Source organism: Taudactylus pleione, unplaced genomic scaffold, assembly GCF_031769625.1.
Source record: "Taudactylus pleione unplaced genomic scaffold, aTauple2 ptg000121l, whole genome shotgun sequence".
Classification (NCBI taxonomy): domain Eukaryota; kingdom Metazoa; phylum Chordata; class Amphibia; order Anura; family Myobatrachidae; genus Taudactylus; species Taudactylus pleione.
Genome location: NW_028284523.1, coordinates 9426387 through 9448281, shown reverse-complemented (window position 1 = coordinate 9448281; position 21895 = coordinate 9426387). Strand labels below are relative to the sequence as shown.

At 44.8% G+C, this 21895-nt stretch overlaps 1 protein-coding gene across 1 annotated transcript in view; it reads right to left on the bottom strand.

Annotated features, from left to right (window-relative positions):
- PREX1 (phosphatidylinositol-3,4,5-trisphosphate dependent Rac exchange factor 1) overlaps nt 1–14035 on the bottom strand; it is a 343823-nt gene extending 329788 nt beyond the window's left edge. The window contains exon 1 of the mRNA XM_088472186.1: nt 13524–14035. Coding sequence (XP_088328312.1) covers nt 13524–13745 — 222 coding nt within the window. The 5' untranslated portion in view covers nt 13746–14035. The remainder of the gene's footprint in view (nt 1–13523) is intronic.
- Nucleotides 14036–21895: the final 7860 nt, after the last annotated feature.

Here is a 21895-nt window from a genome sequence, read left to right as displayed (position 1 = left end):
AGAAAGGTTGCATCTGTTAGAGTTTACAAAATGGAGTTTTTCAAATGCTGCTGTAAGATAAAATAGTGTATATATATTACGCATTAATAATGTGCATTATTATATGTTTTATGATGTAATAGAGGATTATAAACCTTGAACACAGAGAGGACAGCATTATATTATATAAATGTTATACGGGTCATAGGCAGGCTAGTAATGCTGTCATCGGCTTATGCATCCCCATTTGGAGAAGATTTATAGAACCTGCTAATATGCTGAGAGAGGAAAGTGCTGAAACCCAATATCACTGCAATACAGTGATAAGCATACAGGTTTACCAACCCAAACCCATATCTGCATATTATAAGGCAGAAGGGAACTAAAATGCTATCAGAATATCCACATACTGGCTTATTCCGACCAGATACAGTTCTATGAATGGTATAACTCTCCATGCATTGCATAACAGCCTAATTTGCATTAGACATATTCCCAATCTAGTATAGCAGCCAGAAGACCCCGGGCAGGATGCATGACCCATCGCAATTTGCTTGCAATGCATCTCGCCACTCTTTGCATGCATGCCAGCGTTAATTACGCCAGTATGCATGAACAATAAACGCCAAGGACAGCTCCCTCGCTAAGAGCTGTCATTTCCGAGTGAGGGACTTCTGAGTCTATGACCTAGAAGTCCCTTTGTTTTCATTCTGTGCATGCGCAGAATGACACGTGCCGCTGGGGGTGCTGGGAGGGCTCCCTCTCACATCACTCTGCGAAGAGAAATCCACGGGCTTCTATAGGGTAACGCCATCTGCAGATGCCCAGGAATGCTTGGTACTACCGCATCCAAGCCCAGGAATGCTTGGTGCATATGAGCAATGTGGTCAAACCCCCAAAAAGACTGCATTTCTGGCTTTAGTACATCCTGCCCTCCCATCCACTATTTCTTTATATTAACCAGCATCTTTTACTGCAATCAGGATGCCACAGACACCAAACTAAGGGTGCAATTCAATTGTTCGCACCAACAGATGTCCCCCCTTTGTGCCCGATGGAGCTATTCAGTTGTTGCTTCTGTTGGGCGCTGGCATTTCAGCTCGCGACCACCGGGGTTGGCAAGCTGAAATGTGCGAGAAGTGACCCATTTTGTCGCCCAAATGGCACTTTTCACGATTGCGCACTTTGGTCGGGGTTAGCCGTTTTACACAGCTAAACCCGATCTCTTTGGATGCAATCGGCGCGATAAACTTAATCAATTGAATGTCATCCCGCAATCTCCCATCACTTTAGACGGGATATCGGGTGCAATAACTCTATTGAATTCCCCCCTGAATGTTTATTAAATGACTTTATAGAAGATCAGGTAAAATACATGAAGACAACTGCTGTAGCACCCTTACTTCAAATCAGCATACTAGATGGATAATACCTGAAACAGTGGATAATACACAATTGCAATGTACTGTGCGATATTAACCACACTTAAGGGGTAGATGTATCAAACCTTCGAGAGAGAAAGTGAAGTTGCCATAGCAACCAATCAGCTTCTAAAGTTGGAATTTCATTGTTTTGTGGGTGCCCATCAGAGCAATTACATCTTTCCCCCCTTAGGGCGTGAGCGCCGCATGTGTGCACCCAGAAGCACCAGGTTTAGTTGCGCAAAACCGTCTAAAGTACTGCTTTGGGTACCGACTTATCGCACACTTCTGCTCGCCACTTCAAGAGGATGCAAGCAGAAATGCCAGCGAGGATTCCCACCTGAATGGAGCAAAAATTGAATTGCTTCGCCCGGCGCCCATTAGTCAGAGCCCCCGGGGAAAACAATTCAATCACCCCCTAAGTGTCAATTTATAGCCTGTGTTAGATAAATGTTAGCTAGCAGTTGATTGGTTGCTATGGCAACTTTGCCACTTTCTCTCTCCTTACATCTCCCCTTTTGTATTATTTCTCAGATAATAGAACATGTTAATTAAATTGGAGATAAATAGCACCAACCAATCAGCTCCTAACTGTCATTTTACAGGCTGTGTTTGAAAAATGACAGTTAGGAGCTCATTGGCTGGTGCTATTTATCTCCAATCTTATCTCTCTCCAAGCTTTATTAAATCTCCCCCTTAAGGTGCGTATCCACTAGGCAATAGAGGAATGACAGTATGTACGATTACAATATTGTAATCGTACAGTCGTTCCTCATCCTGTATAGTGCATACACTGAGCGATATGTCGTTCAGTGCAGGCACCCTCTCTCATCCCCGAAAATGCACAATCTGTCGTTATCGGCAGATTGACCTGGATGTTCAGGCAATGATTGACATTTTAGTGGACGACATTTTTCAACATTTTAGTGGACGATTTGTGAAAGATTAATGAGCGATTGAACGATAACGATGTCGTTATCGTTCAATCACTCATTTAAACGCCAGTGGATAGGCGGCATTAGTTAACACAGATAAAATTAGATATAATAAAATAACGTAAGAGGTTCATATCCTTTTAAATGCTACAGAAGGGATAAAAAACATTAAGCTTCAATACTATTGGCAGTAACATTTTTTAAAAGGAAACATTATATCGCCCGTCTCCACCCTGCCAACGATTTTCCACCTGCTTGGAAAAAACATGGTAAAAATGTAAGCTGTCCCTTTTTACACAAAGTTTCTTATCTGTGAAAGTCATTATACGCAGCAGACGAGCCTCTTTTCCTGCCATACAGAGACCTCTGTGGTGGAGAAATTTTTCACGTTCAGACAATTTCTTTATGAAGTGAGTGCAAGTTCAGACATTACATGAGCCCAGAAAGTATGAGACACTCTCAGTTTTTAAAACACCACCCGTCTTGGCAGACCCAACTCTACACAGAACTATTTGGAGAAAATTAAAGGAGCACTATGAGGCTTATTTAATGATCTGGTGCAAAAATCACTAATGTGCCAACTCATGGGGCGAGATGTATCCTGCACCCCACATACGGAGCGATATAGCTGCCAATCCGATGGATTGAAATTATATCACAGCTATATCGCTCTGTGGGTTGGCATGATATCGTCCACTGCGCACTCCCGTGGGGTCGCTCGTAGCTCCTCCAGATCTTTCTGCAGGCACAAGAGATCTGGAGAAGCGATGAACGGTCCCATGCAGGTTTAAGGGTGGGGTGGGCATATCACACGGGTGGCCACTAGATCGTGCCGTGTGTGGGGACCACCCGATATGCTGGCCATCGGATCGTGGATCGCATTGTTGGGTACATATCGTACCGTGTGTACCCAGCTTAAGGCCCACACACACGGAGCGATATAGCTGCTGATCCGACGGATTGGAACAATATCGGAGCTATATTGTTCCGTGTGTGGGCATGAGATCATACACTGCGCCCTCCCGTGGGGTCGTCCGTCGCTCGGGAATCTGCGATCAACAGTGAACTTGCGTTCACTGCTGAATCAGGCCCATAATTCCATAATTCCTTTGGTGTGTAAAACTAATGTTGTGCAGAAATACCTTGATCTGTTGTAATCAGACAAATCTTTTCCTTCTAGCTTTTATGTGATAGGTTAGTGCTATTAACTAAATTTGCTTCCCTAATAAATTTAATATTTCTTTCTCTAATCCCCTCAGCAGAATTGATCATTATTCCAAGCAAGATGTTAAACAATTAATTTTTATTATCAAGATCGACAAATTATTTTATAAAGCTGATAAATATGGGTTTAATTCAATCACATGATCTGTGGACTCTACCATATAATCATGTCGGGAAACAAAAAAAATTTTGCAAACAAAAATAAAACGTGTTAATTTTGGTTGCAGTTAACAATATTTTACCAACAGAACAACACCACTTTTAACAAATGTATTTCTGACATAGATCATGAAATGTAACAGTTAATGTTTTTTTTTTTTCATTCCTTTTGTAAATATAAATGAAAACTAATATAATTATGGAATTGGACGAAGTCTCAGAAGTCAATGAGCCTAAAGGGTCCTATCCATTACACCAGGGCTCGACAAAACCCGGGGGCCAGGTCGCCATGGCGACCAGATTTGGCTGCCTGGCGACCAGATTTTCAGCAACCCCGGGCCCTGTAGAGTAACAAACACACAGCCGCCAGCGGTGGCTGTATGTTTGTTATAGCAGCCGATGAGAGTTAGACAGACTCTCATTGGCTGCTGCGTCATCCACGGAGTGAGCCGGCTGGAGCTCACTCATGAGCTCCACCTTCCGACTCACCCCGCAGCAGGTAATGGGAGAGACGTCAATACTGCAGAGCAGGCCTGGAGGAGCGGACAGCGATGGTCGTCGGCAGGAACGTGAATCAGGTAAGTTGCATTTTGGTTTTTTTAAGGGGCACTGCATAGGGGTGGTGGCCGCTACTGGGGACAGTGTGGGGGTACTGCATAGTTTGGGTGGCCGCTTCTGTGGAGGCACTGCATTAGGTGGGGGTGGCCGCTACTGGTGACACTGTATGGGGGGGCCGCTACTAGGGGCAATGCATAGTAGGGACTACTACTGGGGTCACTGCATAGGGGGGACTACTACTGGGGGCACTGTATAGGGGGGGACTACTACTGGGGGGACAGCTACTGGGGCAATGCATAGGGGTGACCACTTCAGGGGGCACTGATTAAAGGGACACCACACAGGGGGACCACTGCTGGGGGCACTGTATATGGGGACCACTACTGGGGCACTGTATAAGAGGGGGGTGTTACTAGGGCACTGCATAGGGGGGCGCTACTAAGGGCAATGCATAGTGGGGACTACTACTGGGGGCACTGCAGAGGGGGGGACTATTACTGGGGGCACTGCACAGGGGGGGACAATTACTGGGGACACTGCAGAGGGGGGGACTACTATTGGGGGCACTGCAGAGGGGGGGGGGACTACTACTGAGGGCACTGCAGAGGGGGGGGGACTACTACTGGGGGCTCTGCAGAGGGGGGGACTACTACTGGGGACACTGCAGAGGGGGGGGAAGACTACTACTGGGGGCACTGCAGAGGGGGGGGGACTACTACTGTGGGCACTGCAGAGGGGGGGGGACTATTACTGGGGGCACTGCAGGTGGGGGGGGGCACTACTAATGGGGGCACTGCAGATGGGGGGGGGACTACTACAGGGAGCACTGCAGAGGGGGACCAAGGCATTTTCTTGCATCTTTTTTTGGCTGTGGAGGGGTGGTCTTTCTGGGGGTTGGTTGTCTGGAGAGGGGGGTTAGCTGCTCAGTAATGTGGCTGTGGGAGGTGGTTTACCTGGGGTACCTCGTTAGTGGTGTGGCCATGGAGGTTGGTTGCCTGGGGCATAGGTGCTCAGTAATGCTGCCCTGGGGCAAGGGGAGGTCTGGCTCCTACACTTTCATCCTGGCTCCTAGGTTTTAGAAATATTTGTCAAGCCCTGAATTACATGACTTTTTGAACGATCCAACCAAAACCAGGAGGTTTAGGTCGCATTGTTCACAAAGTCATGTAATGGATAGCCTGCAAGGACCAGCGACGCGCGTGCACGCTGGGTCCTTGCCGACCCCTTCTATCTGCTGAACATGCTTTTCAACCTGACGATGCTCGTCAGGTTCCACATGTTAGCAGATAGGGAGTGAACGCCGTTCAGTGCGGGCACCGCACCCGGAGACCTGAAGGACTGAACGCTAGACGTTCAGTTTTTCAGGTCGCGTAATGGATAGGCCCCTTAACTTTTACCTGCATTTAATATTAATGTTAAGGGCTCCTGAACTTTTATAGTCCTCCCCTGTTTAAAGCTGGATATACTCTTTTTCGATTGCAGGCTGATCGGGTAAAACTGTCCCGATCAGCCGCGCAGTCTGTCCCCATTGTGACCCCATCAGCCGCATACACACTGTGCAGACATAGCACAGTGTGTACGGGCTTCTATGGGATCGGGAGGTCGAACCGATAAATATTAAACTGTACATAAGATGCGACCTCCCGATCCCGACAGTTGCAAGAACATTAAAAGCAGTTTATTGGCTAACGCTCCTGCAACGGGACAGAGTACACACCTATACAATCCGACGCCTGTTCTCTCGATATTGGCCCGATGTTTGTATAGGTGTGTAACCAGTTTAAGAGTAACATGATTTGACTCTAAGGTCCAGATTTATCAACAAGTGATATTGTAGTGATCACTAATCTTAAATGCTGCTCCAACCAATCAGCTCCTAACTGTCATGTGTTTGAAAAATTACTCTGACGAGTGATAAGAATATTACTCGTTGATAAATCTGGGCAAAAATTCCACATTTTGGGGGAGATGCATCAAGCCTTGGAGAGATAAAGTGGAGAAATTGCCCAATGCATCCAATCAGCTTCTAATGCCAAGTACACACTGAAGTGTTGTCGGCATGGTATGTCGTTTCCGGCCGAATCGGAACGACATATCGGCCGCATCACTCAGAGATTACGTCAAATATGTGCGCTCCTGGTCGGCCGTGCTAGATGTCCAACCAGATGATATTGCAAGCGGTATCGTTCCATCGTTCATTACCTAGTTCTGATGTGTACCCAGGATACGATATGTTGGCCAGTCAGGCCGACATATCGGCTGGGTACACATAGCTCAGTGTGTACCCAGCTTAACTGTCAATTATCTTGCACAGTCTATGAAATGATAGAAGCGAATTGGTTGCTTTTGGGCAACTTCTCCACAGCTTGGTACATCACCCCCATTGTCATTTAACTAATAATGAACAAATAAAATACAGTAACTGTTTTGGTGTCATCTACAAAGAAGTTCAGACCTATTGTTATGCAGTACAAGCATCAGGTATTGTTTAAATAAAAGCATAGCAGAAATACAGTAGGTGCATCAATATCCATGAAAACTGCATGCTATCAATTCACTACATACTAGTGACCTCACTAAGGCACGAGGCACCGCGCCTGAGTCAAGAAGCATAGACTTTCCTTTCACAAAAACAGTATGGGTCACACCCTCAGCCAATGTAAAAAGAACATCCAGGTCTCTCTATGTTCAGTTATGGTTACAAGTAGGTGAGACTCAGAAAAACAAGATTCATCCCTTCTTGTTTGACTGTTGTAAAAGACATTTTGTCACATGGGTGAGCCAGCCAGGGGGATGAAATAATCAGCCAGCATTAGCAGCTCAGGAAAAGGCATCATTTGTTCTGTGTCCAAAGTTATTTCTTCCAAGTGCTGGAACTCAGTCTCTCCATGGCGAGGACCAGTCTTAAAGGGACAATAGCGGCTTCTTGCTGGGATCTCTTATTTTACTCAAGTACCTCATTATCAAGTGATTGGTTATAGAACTGTGAGTGTCTCTAGTCTTTTTATACAAGGCAACATCACTATGGATTTAATGGCCCAAAAACAACATGAGTGACACTCTCTATACAAGGTGGTAACCCAGGAAGGAGGACGGGCCATTACGGGTTATAGAAATAAGTTTTATTATAAATGTGTACACAGGGCATTGCTGCATTAACACTGTATAGACAACCCGCTCAGTACTGCCCATGGGTAACAACCTGTCAGAATTATTGAACAGCACAATTCACATTATTATTCTTAGCTGATGGCAAACAATGTTGCATTGCTGGGGCAATAAATATTCCCAACCGTGATGACCGAGAGCTGGATGACATAAGAGGGCGATCCAAGTTGTTTTAGACACCCACTGCTGGGCGTCTATATGAATCAATTGTTGCTCCATTCGGACACTTGAGGGGACACATTTCTTCTCGCAGTCTCCTGAGGTGTGAGAAGAAATGTGTGGAAAGTCCTTTTTTTGGGGTGCCCTAATGGTGGTTTGGGCACCTTTACCACTGCGTTATACTGTTTTAGATGCTTTACATGGCTAAACCCGATGCTTTTAGCCACGTAAAGTATTAATGGGCGCCCGAATGGTTGAATTGCTCCATCCTACTAATTTAGACGGCCAGCAGGGTGCACGAAAAACATTTAGAATAGTTTTCTTTTTTGAGGTCCATAAAAGTTCGGGTTTTTAGAAGTGGAGATGTTGCCCGTAGCAACCAATCAGATTCTAGCTTTTATTTTCTGAAAGGTGCTAGAAAAATGTTAAGTAGAATCTGATTGGTTGCTATGGGCAACATCTCCACTTCTAAAAACCCGCTCTTTAGTAAATATACCCCTATGAGTATGAACAATCTCTCAATACCAAATACAATTCATGACAGTGGTGCATACCATACCATAACCCCCTTCCCCCAGTGGAGTCACACAAAATTTGTATTTGAGCTCCAAACTGTATAAAACATGAAGTACATTGTACTGTAACCCATATCACTGGGATTCAAGAAAACCCTGAGTGTCACATAGGGAGAGGTACCAAACGAACCTTACAAAGAGTACAAATGGAGAAGTTGCCCATTTGTAACCAATAAGCTTCTAGTTATAATTTATAAATTATAAATGATAAAATGATAGCTACTGTAGAAGCTTTGTTGCTATAGACAACTTCTCTTCTTTAGAGGGCTTGATACATTTCCCCCTCAATCTACCATGTCACTCTGATCCATATCAGTGTCCTACAACAAATCCCACAAACATGGTCTCAATTATTATATGGGGTTTTATCGCTTCACAAACCTGCTCTAATGTCTCATATAAAAGGAAGTGTATATATATATATATATATATATATATATATATATATATTTGTTACTACTTGTTTAAAATACAGGAAGTCCTGAAAACACTCTTAAGCAAGAAATGTTCTTACATCATGACTGAAACTAACAAACACTTTCAGATTGAAAAAGAAGTGCACACTCATTTGGCTCGATTCAATTGAACGTAAATTAAATAGCGCCGGGATGGAGCTCCCGGAGTTATTCAATTCAGCACGCTGTTAGGTCGGGGAATGCCCGTTCTCCCACCATTTTCGTCTTAAACAGGGTGTTTAGTCATACAGGAAAAGGGGAATAGGATTGATTGCACAGGAAAACAGTTAATTCTAACGATCTAATTATAGATTTATTGGATACACGTATCTAGGTATATTTCAAAAACTGGAGGTGCATCCCAGGAGTAAATATTATCAAGGTTTAGAAGAGGAGAGAAAAAAAAAAAAAAAAAGGAAAGACTCCTATCAGGGCACACTCCTGTGCTGTATTGATGGCTACAAAATTAGTATAGGAGAAATAGGACAAACTGATTACATCTAAGTGAGATCATGATCATATGTGAAATTTACATTAATGTCTCAATTAGCAGACAGACCACCATATATTTACCCATTTAATATATCTGAAATAGATGTATTGATGTTGATATTAAAACTAAAGTTTATTAAATTCTTAAAATGAAACATAGACACTCAAAATCAACTTATTATACAAAGACAGCATAGACAAATAAGAACATTAATAGTGTATGATACACTATATCTATTAACAGTGATCCACTATATCCAGGTCTATTTGACAGTACTGGAAGTATAGTTATAAATATTTGCTAATGATATACACAACTGAAATCGACAATTCATCGAAATGCCACCCTAAATAGTACACATGCGATAATTCACTAATCACAGAAACCATGCATATGGTGCTGGGGGTATAGTTATAAATATATGCACAATTGAAATAGATAATTCATCAAAGTACCACCCTACCTAGTACACATATTAAGATGCAATATTTCAATGATCACAGGAAACATACATATGGTATGTCTAGTGAAAGTAGTCCCTCAGTAATCCACCGGAACCAGTGAAAAAATAATACATAAGATGAGCCCACCACAGCCTTCTAATGTGATATTAGTTAATAAAGGTGTAATGTACTGTTATCTAGGGTAGGGTATATTTATATATATATATAAATAACATGTACATATTATTGCTGCCTGGCTGCACTCCGGTAGTATATAGCTACACACTGTCTACCTGGCTGCACACCAGCGGTATATTACAACATGTCAGTGCTATTTGGCTGTGCTCCAGTAGTATTTCGTTGCATATTGGGTCTATCTGGCTGTGCTCCAATAGTATTTCGTTGCATATTGGGTCTACCTGGCTGTGCTCCAGTGGAATATTGTGACATATCAGTGCAACTTAGCTGTGCTCCAGTAGTATATTGTTACATATTGGCTCTACCTGGCTGTGCTCCAGTGGCAACAAATCAGTGCAACTTGGCTGTGCTCCAGTAGTATATCTTTACATATTGGGTCTATCTGGCTGCACCCCAGCAGTTTATATTTACATATAAAAAATGTATATATATATGTACATACAATGACTATGTGGCTGTGCATCTGCAGTGTATATTAACACATCAGGTCTATATGCCAAAAGTCTATATTTAGACACCATGGCTACACTGCTACTGCATTTGCTTAAATCCTGTCTAAAGCTGGCCACACACTAGACCAACTTACATCCAACCAGCCAACTTGTTGATTGGTTGGAATGAAAACCTGGTAACGTATGGGAATAAATGATTATCAGCAATTTTCTCCTAAATGCCAGAAAACAGATGAAAATGGTCTTTAGACAGGTTTGTTGTTTGAACAAATAGTTTAGATCAAACATTTAACAGTTTTGGTCCATTTTCCAGCGTTTGGGAGCAATTTGCTGATTGTATTCCTTACCAGATTTTCATTCCAACCAATCAACTAGTTGGCTGGTTGGACAGATAATCTTTAGATGTGTGGCCAGCTTTAGCCTATACCCAGGTGTAACACTGTGCAGTGTTGACTTGATGTACTGTATAAATAGGCTTGCCATATCATCCCTTTAATATGGGACACATATGCACTACACAGATTATGTGGCTGGCTGACTTCAAGTCTCCATTTCACCTGGTTTTAATCAGCCACAGAACCTGTGTAATTCATGTGTCCTGAATTAAAGGGATGATAGGGCAAACCTATGTATAAACAGCAGCATAATGACTAAAGCTGGGCATACACACTACAATTTGTAATGTGTGTGCGGGCGACCGAGGGTTAAATATCGCTCGGTCGGGCATGCCGGATCGAGCAGCATGCCCGTCCGATGCGATATTTGTGAGTTAAAATGTCTGCCGCATCGGGCAGTGTATGCCCAGCCTCGGCTGACTGACAGACATTTCCTGTGTTCCTTCCCATGGAAGGAACAGGGAAAGGTCTCCTCCCGTGGGGGGCGGAGCGCAGATGTCTGGGCTAATACACTGCGAGATATCTCACAGTGTATGCCGCCGACATCTGTGGGCTGACAAGCTGCCAGATAAAATGTCTGTCGGTCTGACAGGCATTTTATCTGGCTGTGTATGCCCAGCATTAGGGGTCCATGTATAAATAATCGTGGAACTGCTGCGATTGTTAAGAATCCGTATCGCAGGGTATATTTTAATTTGTAATGAAGATATCCCCGCTGTGTACAAAGGGGCGCACGCTGCCGCTGCCGGCCGGAGGCTGCTGGAAAGAGATTGAAAGATCTCTATCCTGCTCCTAATGGTGCGTACACACGTAGCGACTTAAATAAGCGATTTGAATGATATGGTTATTGTTCATTTAAATGGTCCCTACCAACTCACCATCGATGTGCGGGTACGTATGGACAATAGCGATGTCGTCCATCGGCCGTGCATGCCGGTCAACTTGCTTGATATCGAGCAAGTTACTATAGGTAACGCGATCGTTGATCGCAGATCGCTATAGTCGTCGGTGAGTTGGTGGTGTGCTGGATGTTCAATATCGAACATCCAGCACACCAGAGAGGGCGCAGGACGATCAGCCAGCAATATTGTATCGCTGGCTGATCGCTACGTGGGTATGCGCCATTAGCCACCAAAGGCTTAAAGCAGTTTACACCACCTGAAGATGGTGTAAACTACCGGGGGCCAAACTCCGAAAAGCTTTGCTTTTTGGTACATAGGTCAGAGATCGTAGTCCCCATTGATAATAATGAGGACTGCGATCTGCAGTGCCAATTAGCACTCTGCTGGAGATTTATGCGACGTCTCCTGCATTATGCTATTAATAAATAGGAGTAATACATAAAATTATACAGAAACTGCAGTCTCTACATAATTTTATGAAAAAACTTTGAGACATAGACCCCTTAATGCCTATATGTATCAGAAAGAAATAAGGTTAATCAACTTTTACTTCTCCAGCTGTTGTAGACTACACAGCATATCCTGCCAGTCAGACGCTACAAGTGGAGAGACACAGTACACTTATATCTACTATTGTATAACTACAAGGCTGGCTATGGAAGTTGTTTTGTATCATTATCATATTTTATATTAATAAACAAACAGTGAATTATTTTTCTGGTTTCTGAGAAGTAAAACTTGGACAAGAGCTACATCATACTGTGTTTACATGACTTTTCAATTTCCTAATTCGAAATCTAAAAGCCAATTGTTCTCTTATGTTTATATAGTATATCTTGAACGGTTAAATATTAATTAGCAGTTGTATGAGATATAAGGTTATGCACTAATTCATATTTTACTGTAACAGTAATTCACTCTACATTAAACATTCATCAGAAATGACAGAAATGTAAGGAACATGTATTATTTATCATCATATAAAAGTATCAAGGATTAGCACCTTCTTCTCTTCCAGTAAATTACTCCTAGAATAGATTACTGAAAACTCTGCTGGGACATCTGTAGATGAAACAACTACTCCTTTAATGAAGTGTAATCTACCGGAACAGCCACACAAGCACAGTTTTTATTCTGTGAATAAACCCTCCAGCAACTCTGAAGATAATCCAGCAGCATAACTGTCCTGGAACCCCAAATCTCTCTGGGTAAACTGACAGATAAATCTCTGATTACCTCACAGTTTACACATGAAAGAAATGGTGCTTTATCCCCTCCACACATCATGATCTTTTGTACTGTCAGTATAATCCAGTTATGAACATAGAGCAAAGCTCTTTACACACAATCCGAAAAAAATGTTTTAAAAGATGCAAATACAGCTCTAATGGAGAAAGCATTTCCTCTGAAATAATGGTAACCCAACTGAAAGTGTCAGACAAACACTGCATAGATTACTTTTATCTTGTCTTCATATACCGTAGAAAGTAAGGTTTTCAGGATTTCAACATGTGGGCTATATCCAATTGTAATGCTCAGACTAATTAAAGGAATTCAGGCTATGACATGCTTGGGGTACAGGAGGACAGTGCAGGTAGGCAACTCATATGTCTAGCTCTTGTAATATAGGGAGAACCAGTTGGGTGTTTTGGGACTTGCAGTTCCACTGGTTGGAATTCTGGAGAGAAACCCTGCTGATTGTACATATCTCACACTTTAATCCCTTTATCTTCCTCTAACGCCAGTTGACAGCCCACCATGCTAATGATTTCAGAGCTATGAGGCACACACACACACCCCCTCCCCAACTATCTGAATCTCCCTCTTCCCATTGGCAGCACAGTGTCCCACAGAAAACTTTCCTGTTGGAGGGGCGTCCACACTTCTCTGCACTACAAGTACCTGGAAGCCCTGGGTGGTCCTTGGAGCTCACCCTGTGCTATGTTAAAGGTGCACACACAGAGTTTATGTAGCACAGATGCATGCACATAACAAAGGGCAACTTACAGACTGCAGGAACTGCAAGGTCCCCACATAGTCCCTCTCGGTGTTCAGGATCTCATTCAGGACACACAGCCTCAGCCGGAGCTGGCGGTCTGAGTCCTTGCTGCTGCTGCTCTCCACGCTGGTCCCACGTCCCTCAGCCTCCATATCTGCAATTGCAGCCGGTATTAAGGGGGCTTCTCTTCTGGGTGCACTCAGTGTAGTACTTGTAATCCTCCAATGCATGGGGCGCCCTCCTGCAGAGGGAAAACCTGAGAGAGCATGGTATAGAGAGAGGTGCAGGGGCGACCCCCCAATTCCAGGTTCCTCACACTTCCCAGTCTTCTCAGTGAGAGTCCAGCATGACGCTGTTGGGCAAAGTTTGTAATGATGGAGCCGCCAGAGAGCTCCCCACCCCGATCCTTCAGCTGCTCCTCTGATGCCCGGACAGGCACTGATCACACACACAGGGCTGGGGATGCCCACTGCTGCCAGCCTCTCTCTCTCTCTGCTGCTGGGGAGCGTCTGCTGCGCGTCTCCTGAGACTACTGAGCGCACAATACAGAGGCAGGATGGGGGAGGGTGGAGGTGCTGTTTCCAAATCTCCACACTCTCAGCAGCAGCAGCCTATTGTTACACAGTGCATGCATATAGTTCTGCTATTATCTAGAGATATATACCTGCACTATAATAACATATACATGTTATGTATAGAGAGAGGGAGAGATCTATGGAAAGAGAGATTTTTTTTTAAACCTCACTGGACCTACATTTTACCAAAGAAGTCATATAGAATATTTTTACCAATAACCATCCACAATAAATCACCATTGATCAGAAGGATGGTTGGATAAATGCAAAGGCAGAATTAGGCAGATGCCTTAGGAAACAGGATTGGGGGCCAGTCACAGTGACATATTCATTTAAAAAAATAAGCATATTTTTGTCTTGTTGCCAATGCTTATGCGTTTTCTGTCATTGTGATGTGTTTACTGCATTATAGTATGTAATCTGTCTCCAGACTTGAAGATGCAGGGGTGTCTTCAGTGCCACAGAACTTGGGCATGGACATTTGAGGTTCACCCCTCTGTCTGAGCTCCGCAGCAGTCAGTGAAACGCACGGAAAACAGTGTTATCTAATACCCCTTTTACACTGCTGCGATAATCTCGGCTATTGCTGGGTCTACTCGGGTCGCAAGCTCAGTGCAAAAGGGTCCCTGAAAAATAAACCGGGTCAAGTGATCCGGCAATCTAACCCAAGTAGCTACCAGGGTTGGATCCAGGATGGACCTGGGTAATGGTGCAGTGTAAACGGCGCAACCCGGGTTATCCGACCTGGGTCATGCCTAAAATGAACTGATTGGTGGTTGTGGAGCAGTCACCTCCCACTTTTTATGACCTCACAAGTTTAGCAGGGCAGACCCGGGTTCAGTGTGAACGGGGCTGACCTGAGAATAACCCAGATCTATGGTGCTGTTTAAACGGGTTCTGACCTGGGTTGGAACCATGTCTGAAAACTCAGGTCAGACCTGGGTTTTTGGTGGAAAAGAGGTATAAGAGGACTTTCACTTGTGACCTACTGAATGTAAAATGGGTGAAAGAAATTTTACATGTATCCTAAAGCAACAAGATACACATGGTTCACTGTTATAACTGCACCCAAAATGTTAAGTGCAAATAAAATCTTCATAACACAAATTGAGATAATAGGGTAGTGTTAAGAATGATGGAAAGTCTTGTCGTATACTGTAATTCTATAAAGCATGTTTTCTTCTTAGTGTATTATCCTGGCAGCAGAAATCTGATAACTGGTTTCCTGTGTCTCCATGCACCTTTTCTTAGGGTGTTTTTCTTACAAGAGCTCTGAATGCTGACTCATTTATACCCAAAAACCACCAGCATCAATAACACTGAAATCACTCTATGATGACATAAAGGGGTCAATTCAACCTGGTCCAATCTCACTCCCATCTCACCCAGGAGTCGTCAATTTGTACACAGCCCTATGTTATCCTGCCCACATATTCTGCATTGTAATACCACAAAAGGGGCCTGATTCTGTTTTCCACGCTGCTGCGACCGTATTAGTATCTGTTGCCGTAGGCTTGCTTACGAATTTATGCTAATGCTAGTAGAAGCCCTTTCTCTGGTGTACAGCTGTGCCTCTGAATGTGCAAGGACTGAGATGCCCACTGTCAGCACCTTTAGATGGTAAAGTCATACTTGGTACGCAGCCATCGGTCGTACCATCAAAACTTGCAATTGCCCCATACTGGATGCAGAATCTCTGTCAGAGTATGGCCTCCAATGTTAGCGATTAAACGTCTCAGTTCACAGTCAGTCTAGTGACAAGTCCGCGACACTCCCATAATATGCCCATACGACGGTGCATCTCTATGCATAGCCATCACCCAGGAACGCCCAGTACATTTCCAATACATTTCAGACACTGAGCGTCTCAATCGGTACTGTGACTCTGTGTATACTCACAGTAGATCGTATGCGTAGTATAAGTTTGTAGGGCGTTTTGAGCATGCCCAGCAGCAAAAAAACGCTTAACTCTGTGAATATTGCTAATGCTTACAATACGGAATTGAGTCAAAGATTCTGATGGAATCTAGCAACTAATTGAATCACTCCTTTTTCATCTTACATATTTCTGTCCCTATATTGTTAGATTGTAAGCTCTGTGAACAAGGCTCTCATTCCTTTTGTCTTCTGTTTCTGTAAAGTTTCAAGTCATGTCATTGTTATACTTTGTATTACTTTACAACCCTGTGAAAGAAGTTGGTGTTTTATAATAAATAACTGATAATATAAACAGACTGCAAGTACAATTGTCATAATTGTGTATGTTGTAAATGTTTAATGTTAGCGCCCTCTGCTGCAAGTTTATATTTATTACAACTGGAACAAAACTTTTTTTTTTACTATATTATAATTATTCCATTTTATTTATAGGGCGCCACAAGTGGTCCGCAGAGCCATACATACATCAAAACTAGGACAGTACTGGGTACACAGAACATTACGTTACAACTCATACCGCTTTTGTACCTAAATTCCAGGTCTGACCCGGAGGTTGGAACAGGAGGCTCGATTCAGAACCGCTCACTAGATACGTTCGCACACACCCAGCATATGCAAATTTGGCAAAGGCAAGCAATCGCACGGCAAGGCATTTGCACGCCCACTATGTCTTAGTTTTCGATCGCTCTGTGTATGCAGACGCCCACCAGCCTGTCTTAAGATGCCCATTAATGCACGTCATCTCCAGGAAGTGCATGTAACCATCGGTAACACTGAATACCATCGGATGCGATTGCAGCACTTGTGGTTGACAATACCCTGCCGCAAGCACTGCGAGTGCTTCAGTGTGAAATACAACCAAGTGATGTGTACAATGACGCTGCATCTTAATTATGCACGCCTCTTAAACAGCGTTAAGACGCTCAGGCACGCCTGCGTTTGCACCTCCACTCCCCCATTTTCTTGGACCATCCCCTCGCACCACCCACAAATGGACTGTCCTGTCACTCTAGCTAGCGAGGCTGTCTATGCGCAGCGAGCAAACGCTTCCCGATCACATGGACTAGTTCGCGCACGTGCGATGCGTATGCATGCGCAGATTGCAAAAATTGTCTGCCTTCGTGTTCCAGGGTTCCAAACCAGATCAGACCCGGAATTTAGCCGTCGCCGACCAAGGATATTCCCGAGTCAGCGCTGTTCACACCGGAGCCGGGTCTGCAGTGACTCAGCTCTTCCAGTGTGGAAGTGGACGCTTGGAGATGATGTAATCTCCAAGCGCCAGTGAAGCCGGCCAATCGGCCAACATGTGGCGCGCTCCAGGTCATCGGGGCCCGGATCGCGCCATTTACACTACAGGGTTTCATTGATCATTCCCGAGTTAACCCTGCAATAACCCAGGTTTTAGCTCTGGTGTAAAAGGGGTATGAGTAACCAAAATATAAACAGAGCACAAGTAACAACTAGCAATACAATTCTCCATGCTGGGAATCTGAAGGCTGTCATTGAAGTGCTAGAGAAGAGGACTATGAGACAGTAGGGAGGAGGACCCTGTTCCTAGGAGCTTACAACCTAGGGGTAATCTATATCGTAATCAAATCAGCTTCTGTAATTTTTCAAATGCAACCTATAAAATTACAGTTAGAAGCTGATTGGTTGGTGCTTTATCTCTCCAAGCTTTGATAAATCTCCCTCCCCAGCCATGTAACCAAACTTTTTTGCCAAACATCTTAAAATGATAGGACTGATAGAACCAGTCACAAAGTACCAGCTATGCTGGATGTGCTTGGTTGTGGAGCAGTATCAGCTATACAGTATTTGCTGGGTTGCGGAGCAGTACCAGCTATACAGGAGGTGCTGGGTTGTGTAGCAGTACCAGCTATACAGAGCGTGCTGGGTTACGGAGCAGTTCCAGCTATATGGGGTGTGCTGGGTTGCGGAGCAGTACCAGCTATATGGAATGTGCTGGGTTGCGGAGCAGTACCAGCTATACGGGATGTGCTGGGTTGCAGGCTGCAGGAAGTGACACAGGATCCCAGTGCTGACCAAAGAGAACTGGAATCTCTAACTGAGCACTGACAGGACATCACACGGGAGGGAGCAGCCAGATCGGTATAGCAGGGGGGCGTGGCTAGCACAAGGGGGTGGGGTGGACAGATTACCAATATTTGTGGGCGGAGCGGGGACGTGGCCACGCGGTCGCGTAATTTTGGCCCCGTTACACAATGCCGAGATTACCGTCATTGTGAAGCAGTGGGCGGGAACAAAATGATGTGATTCAGCATGAATCACATCACCTGCCCCCCCTGCTACAGGGGTCTTTCTTGTTAACACTGGGGGAGGGGAGGGAGAGGAGGCCGCCGGGAGGCTTACCTACCTTTCTGGGGGGCTGGAAGCGGCACCCGATTTTCAGGAGACTCCCAGCTGAATCGGGAGGGTAGGCAAGTATGGAGTACACAGACCACACTGAGACCACTTTGAAGAGCACAGTAACAAGATGCTAACTAGGATTAGTGACTTGTTGCGCTGGCACCTTCCCTTAGAGTCCAGCTTTATAGGTGCAGCAGCATGCTGATTGGTTCTAGAGTTCCCTTCGGCCGCCCATTGGATCCCTGGCAGTCAGCTGATGGTCTACAAAATGGTCTCAGACACACATGAATGTCAGCCACATGGAGACACAGTCAGATTAACTCCAGACCCCCGGCCTCCGGACTGAGGGCCTGATTCAGACCCGCATGCGCGGCGTGCGCACTGCGCGTGCATGAGCCCTGGAGCGAGCGCAAAAAGCACTCGCTCCGTGGCTCACTACAAAAGGGGCGGCTGTCGATGTTGATCGACAGCACGCCCCGTTTTGTAGGCGTGGTGGGGGTGTAGCTTCACAAACGGAGGCGTTCCCAAGAGAATGCCTGCCATTTGTTGGCGGCCCCACTGACATCACCAGTGATGTCAGTGGGAGAGCTTCCAGCTCTATTAGAGCCGGAAGCTCTCTGGGGCTTGCTGCCACGAGACCCTACCACAAGGGTCTCGTCGCAAGCCCGATGGTCTTGACCATCGCGACCATCATCCTGGCCACTCGCAATAGCTGTGGATGGTCACCCACAGCTATGCGAGCGGCCAGGAGGCCGCTCCAAAAAAAAAAAAAAAGCGCCCTGATTCAGAGCGAGCACTCTTTCAGAGCGTCCGGCTCTGAATCAGGCCCTGAGCCCACAGAGACGCTACAACTGAGACTCCCGCCGTCCTCACCAGACTCACACCGGATCTTTGCATCTCCAGCGCCCGAACAGGTAATGCCCGGCAGCTGGCACTGACCGTCTGCAGAGTCCTGACAATTATATATGATACCATCAAATAATGTTTTTAAGACAATTAATAGTGGCTCCTTGGTAGCTGATAGTCAAGGAATCACAGCTGTTGATGTGAACTTTGGATGAGGTTTATACAGTACAATGTGAGTATATTTATCATGGTGACATATTAGTGACGCTGACATGTGGGAAATAAAAGGTTGGGGCCCTTCGGGAGCTCCTATTTCTAGGCCTTCCAGTGTCAGCGTTGCTGACAGTTTATAGTTTGTTGCTTAGCAACCAGCTCGTAGCATTCTTCACAGCTCCCTGTTCTCTCCCCGAGTTATTTTCTAGCTAATAAGAAATGTGGAGAGAAAGATAAAATTTCAAGGGAAAAAATCAAGGGAAAATCGTTTAGCGATTGGACAGGGAGTAGATCGTCTAGTGGATGTGCCCCTTTACTCGTGTCTTGAACACTAGTATGAATCAGGGTCTTTGCCACCTTTCTGTGTTATGGTATTTTTTCCATGTAAATATAAATGTATTTAATTTTTTTTAATATAGGTGGTAGGAGAGAAAATGTCTTACCTGAATAAGAGATAGGAATCCAAGGTAAACTTGTATTGGCCAATATGCTGATGGTATAGATGTAATGTAGGTGTTGATGTGGTGGTGGTTAGTCTACACGTGGTATGCTTAACTAGTTCTTGGATTTATTGTAATCTGGTAGAACAGCAAGTAACATAAGGCACATTAATATCAAAGATGTAACAGCAGTAGGCAATCTGTTTGGAATATAGCAGCCTGGAGTTTAGGGTAATGTTGGGCATTGTAGTGCACCGGGTGTGAGCTGGGCCGATGATAGTCTGTCCTGTCCTCATGGACCCTGGGAAGCAAACACTCCCAGAGACGTCACGCATATGCAGTAGCGTATGTCAGAGATCGGACTCCTCCTGACTGAGGTGTGCCAGGTCCAAGTGACCGCCGGCTCAGCTCCACCTACAGGATGCTGAAGATTTAACCTTTAAAATGATTGCCGCTTTAAAAATATGGGGAAACTCGCATAAATTCCCGCAGCAGCTGAAGATTGCATGCTATTACATTTAGCCCATAGTGTTACTTACCTTCAAACTACCTATGATAATTATGTGCAAAAGTCATCATGGGGGCCTCATGTAACCTGCCAGTTAGTGGAATACAAGCAGGGCTGTAGAGAGCCTTGCCCAGGTATGGCAAAGGGTGTGGCCTAATGTAAGGAGGCATCACCAAACCTCCTTACAACAACAACAACAAAAAAAACAGTATTTGGGGGGCGCCATTATATCTCTCAGCCAGGGGCAGATCCAGGCGGAGCACGATCAGTGAGATCGATCTCCGTCCTCGTCTCAAGTGCAGGCAGAGGAAACTGCTGCTGCTCTCATCGGCAGCACCGGCAGGCTCCCTGTACTCACTGCAGTACAGCATACAGCAGTGCGGGCTGGGTGCTGCTGCCGCTGACAGGACTAAGAGGGGAGAGAGCGGGGAAGCAGCAGATCCGGGCCCTTTTAGCTGGCCCAGCTATTCTGTACCCGCTTCCCCCACTCTTCGCGCTCCTGAGTACAAGAAAAACTGTGATAACTATGAGAAATGTAACTTTTAACCTACTGAATGTACAGTAAAATGGGTGAAAAATCCCCACTTCCAACTCAAAGGGACCCTTATGAATCTGCCTGGAAATCTTCAGATGGTGTAAATAGCTTTAAGCCTTTGGAGGCTTACAAGCAGGAGAGAGAATTTCAGATCACTCTCTTGCAGCATCCGGCCAGCGTCAGAAACTGACACTGGGCCTGATTCAGCAAGGAACGCAGTTGCTAATACGCGCGCAATCGTTCGATTAATTAGCACTGTGCATGCATCGCAGTGTGTGTGCACAAACTAGCATTTGCAGTTCGAACTGCGATTGTAGAGGGTACTCAGACCCAGAGCAGAGTGATTGACAGGAAGTGCAGTTTGTGGGCGGTGACAGGGGGGGAAGAAACCATTTGCTGTTAAGGAATAAACCATTTTATGTACTGAATTGCATTTAATATGTATATTGTGGATGGTGCATCAAATGATAAAAGCTGTAATTGGCATTGTTCAGTACAAGCCAATCTATGGAACACAGCAAATATCATCTTGTAGCCGTACTATGAACTGGAAAACAACAGACCAGGACCACCATGCTGCCCACTGAAATACCAAAACTATTTTTATACAGTATGCAGTATATTTTGACAGTGATATTTTGCAGGGGTGTGCATAAATTATCCACTTTGTGTCCATACGCAGCCTGAGGCCTCATATCTTACGCTGGAATTAGTAAATCCTGAGTGAGGTCTGACCTGCCTTAACTGTGCATATGGGTCCGATATTACACGATGTTACCGATTATTTTGCTCTGTTGCCCAAGTATACCTATGTGAGTAAGGGAAAGGGGGCGTCCTTATGTTAGGCTGTGATCGCAATTCACAACTGATATTAGCAACTGCGAAGCGTGCGTATTAGCAGAATAGCGGTCCTTGCTGAATCAGGCCCTCTGTGCGCATGCACAATATCAGATTCCCA